The sequence below is a fragment of the Triturus cristatus genome, chromosome 2_2 (genome assembly GCF_964204655.1).
Source record: "Triturus cristatus chromosome 2_2, aTriCri1.1, whole genome shotgun sequence".
NCBI classification, from domain to species: domain Eukaryota; kingdom Metazoa; phylum Chordata; class Amphibia; order Caudata; family Salamandridae; genus Triturus; species Triturus cristatus.
In genome coordinates this window covers 669790536-669802835 of record NC_140582.1, presented here as the reverse complement: position 1 = coordinate 669802835, position 12300 = coordinate 669790536, and the positions used below count along the sequence as shown (strand labels likewise).

Below are 12300 nucleotides of genomic sequence, written 5' to 3'. Positions count from 1 at the left end.
AATGCTGATGGTCATGACTAACGTGTCGCTGCTGGGCTGGGGAGGCCATCTGAGGTCATCTCAGAGCTGGAGATCAGAGGACTCTGGTCTCCAGCAAAGACCCAACTCCACATCAACCTGTTGAAAGTTGCAGGACATTTGCCTGGCGCTGAAAGCCTTCCTACCATCTATCAAAGGGAGGCTCTTACAGGTCCTCATGGACAACACCACCACCATGTGATAGTGCCACAAACATTGCAGTGTGTGGTCCTAGGTCCTCTGTCAAGAGGCTCATTGTATCTGGAGATGGCTGGAGTGTCAGGGCACTTTCCTGGTTTTTGAACCTCCAAGCAAGATTTCTGAACCCCAGGGTCCGTTAACTTAGCTAACAGTGCCTGGTTGATCACACATTGGATTACATCCCAAGGTGGTACAAGGCATTTTCCAGCAATGGAGGGTAGTAAGTTGGCTTAATCTTTTTGCCACCATCAAGAATGCACAGTGTCAAACCTTTTGTGCCTTGGAGTTTTCAAGAAGGCTGTATCTCGACAAAGCATTCCGGCTAATTTGATGCGCGGCCTCCTGTACACCTTTCCGCGCTGCCCCTCCTGCCTTGAGTTTTAAATACCAGGAACGACTAAACACAACTCATCTTATTTCATGAACAATAAAATATAGGGTTCCATTAATGATGTTGTTTTAAGAAGAATAAATGACTTAACAGGTGCATTGGACAGCTCTAATAGCTCTGTCTTCCTTTGCCCAGATCTTCTTTCTTATATTTTCAAGGAGATCAAAAAGTTCTGGTCTACCCAGTTCTAAGCAAAGTGTTTTAATGTAGGATAGCCATCTTGATTTGCTATGGTGCTCCGAAGATGAAACATCTTTAATGATCGCTCTATTCCAGGTGAAACTAGGATTGATCCAAATGGAGATCCATGGGAAAAAGAGGTGAGAGCGGGATTTTATCTGTTAAGTAAGAAAACTTAGGTATTTCATGACAACACAAATTTGGGCAGCTTTTTGAGTCAGGTAAAAGAAAGCAACATGTGTTTTCTTCTGTTTGGAAAAACCTGGGTTAATATACTCTCATATTCCAGCTCCATAACAGGAATTCTCTTGGTGTTATGTAAAGTAATCATATGTGGGAAACACTTCCTACCCACCTTATTCGCAAAACTAAATATGCTAGAAAATAAATATACAAAAGACGTCAATTTCAAGCTAAGTTAATCATTAAAGCATGATGTACTTGTAAAGATATAGCTAAGTACGAGCAAGTCTTGACCTACATGAGGTGATTGTTCTTGATGAAAAAATTGCTTGATTTGACATGTTTTGAATCAGCGATCATCACAAAGGCGTTTGTAAAATTATTACCAAGATCCCTTTCATCCACAAAAGAGACAAAATCCACAAGTAAGTTTTTTGGGCATTAGCTGTCCTGGCCATTAATATGGTGTCATCTGCATAGACTAGGAATAAATTGATTACCTATACACTGGACGTCCTTATACCCAGACTTTGATTCAAGGTCACTAATATATAAAATAGGGGCAAACAGACAACGTTCACAGACTACCCTAGCCAGATTCAAAGTCTATGTACCATCGCCCTTTTGAACTAAAACAAATCTTTGCACATAAATCATTGTGAAGATGTTGCAAAAAAGTTAAAATACCCTGGTCAACACCCATACCGGCTAAAAGGGAACAGCATTTTTAGCCTATTTACTCAATCAAACGTTTAGCTCAAATCCATAAAGGTCAAATGCAGTGAGCCATTGCTCTGTGGTGCCCAAACCACACTGAAAGCCATATTGTAATTCGGAAACAAATATGGCTGTCCTCCGCCCAACTCAAAATCCTTTCCATGATGACTCTCCTTGCTATTTTCACCACTGAGTCTATCAGAGAAACTGGGTGGTTATATCAAGGATCTTCCTTGCTGCCTTTTTTGTACAGAGGAACCTTTACTGGCTATGACCAAGAGTCTGGCATATCAAATTCATTTTCAGTTTAAGTACCCTGATAATGTGTGCCGATAAAACGGCAATACTTTTGAAAAAGTCTATTGGGACACAATCTGTACCAGCTGCTTTCATAGTAAAGCTACTATTAATAGCCTCCTTTACTTCTGGGTAAGAAAATATCATACTCGTATTTGTCTAAGAATCCTCAATCTCTTTTTGTCACGGGTAGCTGCACAAGCTTCACCATAAATATTGGAGAAATACATAAACCAGACATTGGCTGAAATTGTTAGAGCTAAAATTGTGTTTTTGTTGGGATTAGAAAAGTTTGAATGACTAAGTCTCCAAAATGTACAAGTATTCAGTGAGACTAGAAGCAAGAACATTATACCAAGCCTTGTTTTTTAATTCTTTATTTCTTGCTCTAACAACATCTTTGCACGCACAGCAACTTCCATAAGGTTCTTTGGGAGAGAACGAGGATTACCCCAATCTATTTGAAGATTTGCTCCTTTTTCATAACTTCCGCATCTCGAAACACCTTTCCATTGATGAGTGATGAGAGACCAGAAATTTAAGCAGAAGTAATAAGTGATTATGGAGACACAATTTGATGGTCTAACAAACGAACAAAAAATATTTAAAAAATCAGTGATATAAAAATATAATAAATGTAATCAGTTATGGTTGAGCTACCCCTGCTAATGAACGTTGCATTATAAATGATGGGGCTGGTCCCAACCCCATAAACATCTAATAAGTTCCTCTCTATAATTAAGTTGGAGAGAAAACATCCCTGTTAACACAGCTGTCCTTAAAAACAGGAAAACCTATTATGGGGTTATTCAACAAATAATTATCACCAAGTGGAATCAATGGACAACCGACTAACTTGAGTGTTAAGAGCACTCGCAACTCAAGTAGGCAAGCTTCCTTTGGCTCTACCTGATATAGAGGGAAAAAGGAAGTATAACCATCCAAGTAATGAGGATTTATAAGCCAAGTTTCATGGAGCAGAATATTGTCAAATGATTTGAGAAAATCTAACCAACTGGATTTGATAATTTGGTATTTAGACCAGCAGTATTCCATGAAAGAACATTTAAGTTGCTTAGGACTAAATGGGATTGTGAGAAAGTAGATTATTAGTTGGTGTGGATGGCAGTCCACCACAAGTAATAATGTCACTAATCTTGTATGGCCTAGTAAAGGTTTCAGCAATTTAAACATAAGCTTGGGCAAGTGGTCCCACTACATGGGGCAAGGGTAAGGTTTGAGGCAGACCATGATGGAGTGCTGGTTGGATACGAGTATCAGTTTGGTCCTTGTCCTAGGATTACCCTCAGATTTAGGCTGCAGGCTGGTTCCGAAGATGGACTTGTTGACGACAAGTTGATAAAGTATGAGGTCTGGGTGAAACCACTGATGAAGGTGGGAAAAGCTCAGAGTGGGGAAAGTCCAGAGTTTGCGCCCATGAAGTTGTCAACATTTATTAGATGTTGCTTGGCATCTGGCCCGGTGAAGATTTCTAACTTCAGACTTAGACTTGTTTTGGGAGTTGGATTTCCTCAATAGGAAAAGGCTGAAAGCTGTGTAAGGGTTCAGTGTCATCAGATGCCAGTTGGTATCCAGCCCTCTGTATCTGATTTGCTACTGCAGAGAAGAATATAGCAGGAGTTTGGCGAAGTGAGGCCCACCGTGATGCGCCCTTGGAGGAACAGTTGGCAGGTTGGTCCAGGTGTCACGAAGGTTCTCCAGGCAGACATTCAGCAAAACGACTCAAAGTCCCAGCTTTCAGGGTTGGGCAGGAGGGGTATACACTGACACCAGCATCACTTCAGGAACAGGATAGGAGTGTAAGGACTCACTCTGAGAGAAACAACCAGCAGGGTTTGGGCATGTCCAGTTGAAACTGGTCAGTTGGGCTCTTCCAGCTGTTGTGTCTTTGTAGCTTAACAGGAGATTAGCCAACTGTCCCTTGGAGTCTGTTAGACCTGTCAGATTTAGGGTGGGCTTCCCCCAAACCTTTAGCCTCACCTGCTCCATTTTTGCTGCACTTATGTTTTTTGGCCTTAGAACTCTGTGCACTTTACCACGGCAAACCAATGCTAAAGTGCTTGTGCTTCCCTCCTAAAGCATAGTTAAATTGGCTCATACCCAATTGACCTATTTTTTTGGGAACTTATTTTTATTGATCTTACAACAAATCATACAGCTGCAAATACACAACTGCGGTTATATAGCATACGTGTTAAATAAAATTCTCTGTTGATCCAGATTTTCCGGTCTGGTCCCATTGTTACGTACATCCCCAATCGACATATTTCATTTATTGTAAATCCCTTGTAGAGTGGTATACCATATACCCAGGGCCTGTTAATTTACTGCTACCTATGGGTCTGCATCACTTATTGTGCCACCGACTTAATGGCACCTTAAAACATGCCCCAGGTCTGCCACTGCAGCCTGAATGCAGTTGTAAACTGCCTTGTTGACTTGGCATTAAAACCACCTTGCTGAGCCTTAAACTCCCCCTTTAATACATATAAGCCACCCCTAAGGTAGGCCTTAGGTAGCCCATAGGGCAGGGTGCTGTGTAATTAAAAGGTCAGACATGTACTTTTAAGTTTTACTTGTCCCGGTAGTGAAAAACTCCCAAAATTCGTTTTTCACTACTGTGAGGCTAATCCCTCCTATAGGTTAACATTGAAGATTCCTTATCACATTTAATAGGCTGTAATTTCCATATGGGAGTAGGCAGCTATTTCATGTTTGGTGTCTTTGGAATTGTGGTGAAACCCCTATTTAATGGTAAAGTCGTGTTTTTGATCATAATTTTAAAAATGCTACTTTTAGAAAGTGGGCATTTTTCGGCCCTTATACCTTTTATGCCTATATCATGGGTCAAATGACTAGGTTTAACGGGCAGTTAGACTTTGCTTTGTGAATCCCTCCCTGACAGTTACACAATAGAGGGATTAGGCTTGCCTGAATGGGCCATCTGCTGGCAAGATGGGGGGCAGGGCTGAGCACACCCTACCTGCAACTGAATAGCCTATGGTCTATCTTCACAAAAATGGCCTAAGGACCCACCATTGTCACTGCAGCCAGCTTGGAGCCAGTACAAGGGTGTCAGGAAATTCCATACACTTGAAAGCCACTGTCTAGAAGCTTCTTCTACCTTCCAGAACCAGGGCAGCAGGTAATAAAAGTAGAAACGTAGACACCAACTCTTCAGTACACTGGATCTGGGGATACTCTGTCAGGAAGAAGGACTGATGTGCTGCTGGAAGGACTGCCACTCTGCTGGCCTGCTACTCTGAAGGACTGTTGCCTTGCTGGATTGCTGCCCTGTAGTCCTGTTGCTCTGCCACCTTCTACCTGTGGACATGGTCTGGATCGTCCACTGTTCCAGGACCTCCAGAGTGACTCACAAGGGTTAGTTTGTGGGTCTCCTGTTCAGAGCCACAGGGACACAGAAGGCTCCTTCCTTCTTGAACCCAGCCTGAGTGAGTTTTGACCCTCCAAGTGGTGCCCCTCCAGTTCCAGTCGTGGACCCTTGGAAGTGATTATAAAGGTGCCCAGATAGCCAAACTCCAAAAGTGAACTTTTTTTGGCTAAAAAGTGCTCTGAGAACCAGGAGGAGACAGAGACCAACCTCATTACATATCCGCCTGAGGTGCATCGCCGGTCGAATTGACTTTGCGGCTTCTCCCGCTACGTTCTTCCCTGCAGCAGCAAATACATTTCAGAGGTCCTTTGCCAAAGGGGGGTCCGGCCTCATGGAACTGTCTTTGGCTATAGCTCTCTGCCACGTCCAGATGGAAAATGTTCATGTTCTATTTCAGAGCCTAAGGCCGAACGTAGAAATCTACACTGCGGCTTCGACCCAAGGCTATCTGACGATGACGCTAAATTCTCAGACACACCCTGCAACCTTGCCCTACTGAACTTTACCGTCGCAGAACATTTTTTTCAAGATTTTAGCGGTTAGCGCTGACCGGGCTCAATACACTTCTTGTATCCGAATCGCGCTCAGCCATGTTTTTTGACTTTGACTTGTTTCATGTGAATAGATATCTGCAGTTGGAGCTTTGATCTTTTTAGTTGCTAGTTTTTACAAAAAACTTTGGAAATTCACAACTTTGGTTCTACTGATTGGATTTTTGTCATTTTGGTGTCAATTAATTCATTAAAATTACTCTTTTTCTGAATTGGTGTGGCATTTCCATGTGTTGTGTTTTCACTTTATTATTGATTGTGTGCTGTGGAAATACTTTACATATTGCCTTAAAGTTAAGCCTGACCGCTTTGTGTGCCACGCTACACAGCGCTAAGCAAATGTTAATTTAGTGGGTTTTTGTGGTTCACTCTGCACGGGATTGTGGCTGTTGCTTGATCAGGGCTCACACCCCAGTCAACCAAAAACCCGATTTCTAACAGAGTCCACTTCATAGGCCTGGATACAAGTGGGAGCAGATCCAGCCCTTAGAGTTCTCCTCACAGGCACAGACCTTCAGTCTTCCACAGGCCGAGTCGTGATCTAAAGAGGGTGCCCAAGATTGTCACATTTATGCCTGGCACTAGCCTGGGGGTGGGGGCAAGTCCTGCCCTCTCTCTAACTATTAGCAAAAACGTTCTCTGGGTAACACTATCTTCTTTTTATGCAATTTCTGTGTGCCCTGCTGTGAACAATCCCTCAGTGCCCCATCTACCTAAAACCAAGATGTAAGAACCTTTCTTTATTTGTACAGAGATCCTTTTCCCACCCTAGAGGTATGGCAGGGGAGAGAAACCCCTCCTTTGTGGTCCTCAAAATAGGTTCTGATGTCAGCTCCCACTGGGATTGAGGCCTGGCTGGCTAACAGGCCCAGGTGTTAGCTACAATTGCCTGTGACAGGGTAGGCCTCTTCAAAGATGATTAGTTTTCTGGGAACAGCCCAGATTGTCATTCTGTCAGAGTGAAGGAAAACCTCCATGCACCAAGGCCTTTGTCTTCAGGAGCATGTTCACACCTCATACTGTGACTTGTTAAGCTCCTGGGTAACAGTTGGAAGCTCATGCATATGAGCTTCTGAAGGCTTTAGGCAGAGAAAGCAAACTTTCTAAAAGTACCCTTTCTAAAATATTTATTGCGAATCTGACTTTACCAGTGAATTGGGTTTGTAATAAACATTTTAAAAAGTCCAATTATTAACTTTGTTCTTGTTTCCTTGTCATACTTAACATTATCAAATTTTATATTTTATCTGAATGGTTTTCTATTGAAACCGCTAACCCAGCTACAATGAAAATAGCTTTTGAGGCCTTTTCACTGTAAAGACATGTTTAAAATTAAACTTTTACATGCCCTACTTTAAAATACCATGCACCCTGCTTTATGGGCAGTAAGACCATCTTAGGAATTACTTATTAATATTTAAAAATAGTGTTTCAGGTCTGTTTGGAGGGGTTATTTTCTAAGTTGAATTTAAAGTTTTAAAACTGCACAGCCAGGTTAGTTACCAGTGGCAGGCCTGATGTCATGTTTTGCATTGTCACTTTAGTAGTGGCAGAATATGTGCCGGAGTCTATTTTACACCATAACCTAGGGACTTTTAGGTAAGTTAAATATGCCAATTAGGAGTGTAGCCTAGTAAAACATATTAGGGGTAGGTGCACATGCACCGGGGCCTGGTTAGCAAAGACTAAGTGCACATAGTGAAAGAAAACAGCAATATCAGTCCAAAAATGGGGGTAATAATGCAAAAAGAGGCATTTTTTACAGGGTTTAATCACCAACTTATTCTGCAGGTTCAGGGGTAGGTAGGTAAGGAAACTCTATGGATGTGTTCATATCTCATTAATTCCTTATTCAAAGTGTTTGGGATGGGCAAAGCGAATATATACTCTCAAGAATGGATATCATCACATGATGGAGAAACACCACACAGTGAATCAAAAACATGGTTTGAGGCAACCCCATCAAAGCTACCAAGTCAGTTGTTGGTATCCAAAGATGGAGTAAAATGGTTGAAATCAGGGATCGAAGGTCAGTGACAGTTGTCCATAGGGTTGAGCTTTGACGATGACAATGTATGTGTACAAGATAGGAAGGGGGTAACTGTAAAAGAAACCCAAGGAGACGGCTTTCATGATACTGTCTGTTACGTCCAAAACCGAAAACAAAGAATAAACAAAATAATGACTTCCGAAATTGATTATCACACAGTTTTACTAGAATCCACAAACATGCAACACTGCATTGGTGCTTTCAGAGTCCATTGCGCATATTTATGTCATAATGGCCTCCCTCCTTCAAAGCATCTATTCAGCCACCTTTGGTTCCTGGTATCTCTGGTTTGGCTTGAACTGTGGCTTGATTTGTTTTGGTGATGTGAGCATACGTTTCAGGCCATCACATATATTAAAATGGTCTGAATCTCGGCTTTTGAAGTCATTTTTGTAGCATAACTTCACATCAGGCTATACAATCAGGCCTCTGAAGGCATTATGTAACATAAGTTCCTGCTTTGCTTGTGCAGAGATTGCCGAATACTGTTTTAATTTTTGTGTGTGTGAAAAATTGCCACATGCCTGCTGCTCTACACTGCTCAGCTTGAAAGGGACATATTTCTTTCTATATTGCTCTGTGTTGACAATCGCATCAGCTAAGGGGCTCATCTGTTCCCGGAGAATGATATTACTGCTGCTTTGGAATCGGAATGAAACATGTATTAATATTTTCGATGTTTCACGTGAAAGCATTGTGTTCAGCTGACTGTTGCTATTTACCCGACATGGGGTTCGGAACGCTTATGGAAGGAAGGACATAAACGTTCCCTTAATTAAGTGCGAGAGAGAGAAACCAGATCTAGGGAGAGGTGCTGCCTGTTGGGACTACATACTGAGAACAATCAGGTGTAAATAAGGTACGTGAGGCATGTACTACATTATTCTGCAACAAGACAACATATTAACATAATGCTACAAGACAGAAGGGGAGATTTGATAGCAATTGATTAAGTATGTGTATTGAATAATATTTTAGGGTTCATTTTCATAATATCCACCATCGATGCGTTACACGTTTATATGGTGCTCATCGTAACACAGTTTATAAATGGTATATTAGCACGTAATGCATTCTCATTGTAAGATACCTTTGTGTATAATGATTTGAGGGCTAGGGCTATCGTCCTAATGTATGCAAGAGCTTTTCTGTCAAGTTTGTCGCATTCCTAAAACTCTTATTTCAATCTGAGTGTAGCCCAAAGGAGGGATTGGGAAGTACGGCAATTTTCCTTTTCTCTTAGAATGCCAAAGCAAAGCGAGGGAAAGAGGTCTAGCACTAAGAATACCTAAAATCCCTAAATCCCTATGGGGCTGAGTCACAATTCTTTTAATTGCAATCCAAGGCTCAAAATCGTGAAGCACAGAATCAGTTTTTTCATTGTCAGATGTTGCTTACCACTGGGGAATATCTGTAAGCAAGGCACAATTTCTGCAGTTTTTAAATAAGGCGTAGGAATATGGGTGTTTTTGGAAGAGTACCAGGGAATCGCCAATTCTACTCAGCTGTGAATTTGCACAAAGTTGTAACTTTGTATTTCCAAAAGTTCCCTTTGAATTTCCTCCATATGTGTAGTCCACCCTGCAAAAGTATATGGGAGGAAGAATATACTTAGAAATCAAAATCTTGCATTAATGTCCAGGCGTGCTTCTGCCACCTTTTTAAAATCCCAAAATATGCACAATACTACGGAAAACCTAGGAGTAACTCTACAATATATAGACTTTGGTATGTTTTTGTAACTCCAATGACTAATGTATGGGTTGAAGCTGTAAATACATTATTGTATGTTCCCATATAATATGAAGGTACCTTTGAATACCTTTGTGATGTTCTGAGAAACCATGATCACTGGCCTTATTTAACAAACTAATCTTTTTGTTTTTGTTTTTGTTTTGATCTGTTAGAGTCATTACCTACAGACATCAGAAGCAAGACCAGTGTTCTTTTTAAGGAAATCCATGTAAAACAAGCTGAAAGAAATAGCATTCATTCTTCCAATCAACGTGGTTCTCCAGCCTCCCCATTGAACTGACTCATTATTGTGAAGATTATATGAAGATAATGTGAACGGGATTTTAATGAATAGAAACACTGATTTGTTTAGAAATCTGTGTTAACCAATGTCAAATGCAATACGTTGCACTTCAGTATTCAGTTGTCCTCAGTATTTGGCCAGGGCCCTATTAGACCGAAAATATTACAAATACGTACGTACTGCACTTTCTGTTTTGCGTAGAGTAGGTGTGATTGAGACAATTTAGTAGTGATTCCCTACTTACAGATGTGATAACAGGCTTTACCTTTTGTTATTTATTTGGGAGAATTATATTAAAAATGAAAGCTAAAATATAATTGAAAATGAAATACGTTAAAATAAAATATAAAAACATAGTCAGTATGAAGCACAGTTTACCAATCAACAAGACAGTATATTGTATATAAAGTACATGAACACGCTTCCTAAACCCTCTGTGGGACCGCTGTTTGTGAATACATAAACCATGTATTTGTAAAGAGAGTCGAAGAAAAACTAGTGATATTACAGTGGAGTCTAGAAATAGTGATGTTGCTGCAATAGTTGAGTTCTTTAATGAATCTGCAACATGAATTTGAATGCAGTTTTAAGGACATAGCAGTAAATACTGGCAACGTGGACTCAACCCATCATCCTTCTCAAGTAAAGAGCTATGAGTACTACTCAGATGAGTAATAGTACCCTTGGTTATTTACAGCACTATGTAGCAGCAAATCGGCGACAACAAGAGGTATATAAAGTCAAGTTATTATAACTTTTGCTATACTCCTAATGGCACTTGTAAATGGTTTTCATCCATATTGTTGAAAGCGAAAACATGGATTGTTTGAAGCAGTATGATCTATTATAACATAATATAGGTAGTTCTGATACTTAAGCTGACCCATGTTTTACATTTGCCAAAATGTGTTTTCTCCGAAATTGAAAAATTGATATTGTCAGAATGTCTGCATATTCAAACTCACTTACATTTTAGTATCATTTCTTTGTGATAATCAGTGCCGGGGACTTTTGGGAATTACATAATTATTGGACTGGTCTGCTTAATAATGATTGTGGGTGCTCAGCTAAATCTGTTTTTTTTTATATATTTGTAATAGGGATCCGTATTAAATAACTGACAAGCATCTCTGTTTCTTTGAGACACGGCTTGCTGTTTATTTAAATGTCATTTACATTTACAGATCACAAAAGTTCGTTTGAGAAATTTGAACTTATGAATTAAGGTACAAGATTTGAAATTAATACTTCTGTAATGAAAATGAATTTCTACTCGGTAGGACAAAACTGGAGTCTAAAATTGCATATAAATGGCACTCAAACATCACACGCTTGTGCATACCATTATAAGCTATGTAATTCAGATCAGGGGCCATATGAGTAAGTTTGGCATCATACATTCTCTGCGACATCCACAATACCTTAAAAAAGATTCAGAAATGTGTTTGATTTTGTGATTACTATAAAGGAATAATAATATTTAGAATTTCAGTCTTTAGCCCAACTATCCCGTAAAATAGATATTGCACTTTCTCCATTCTGAGTAAATCATAATTAATAAAATTTGAATAATAGAAGAAGCAAAACAATTATATATTTGAGAAGTGGAAGGAGCAGGACTAGCTAAAAAGATGATTTTGAATTAACACCATAATGCTTCATGTTAGTATTTCCGCGTGTATGCATGTACAACTTGTACTCAAACAGGTTTATGTGGGACATTTTTATATAAAAGTATTGTTATCCAATCAGAATTACTACCTGTTTTATCAACGTCAGAAAGATAAGTGTCTGAATCGCACTTGGTGGGGTTTAAACCTGCGACCCATGTATCACAACAGAAACAAGTAGAAAGTACTTAACACATTGAGGTTTGTAATAGTTTAGAAATGTAATGTTTAGTAGTTAAGGAATACCAAGAGCGTCTTCACTTAAGGCTGTCGGGATAGGAAGTATGGTATGGAGTAGTGGGAATTAAAAAAGGTAAAGAATGATCAAATAATTGTTTTCTTTTGATATCACAATTTCCCCCCCCCCCATTCAAGCACAGTCATTAGTAGACAAATGCAACCAACAGTGCATTAATGCGAAGTGCGGAGAGCCAAATTCTCAAAGTAGATTTATAACAATGCAGCCAGTACAGTACAACATGTTGATATTGCATTAAAAAAGACCGGCGTGTTCCATCATGCTTAGGTCTGAGATCTAGTTTACTTTTGTATCTCACAATTCCCTGTTCAACCTAAGGTTCTGGATTAA

The 12300-nt window shown here is 40.0% G+C and overlaps 1 protein-coding gene across 1 annotated transcript in view; it reads left to right on the top strand.

The window, feature by feature from the left end:
* Window positions 1-12040, top strand: part of SPATA4 (spermatogenesis associated 4) — a 226303-nt gene extending 214263 nt beyond the window's left edge. Inside the window, exon 6 of the mRNA XM_085641866.1 lies at window positions 9911-12040. Within this exon, the coding sequence (XP_085497992.1) occupies window positions 9911-10038 (128 nt within the window). The 3' untranslated portion in view covers window positions 10039-12040. The remainder of the gene's footprint in view (window positions 1-9910) is intronic.
* Window positions 12041-12300: the final 260 nt, after the last annotated feature.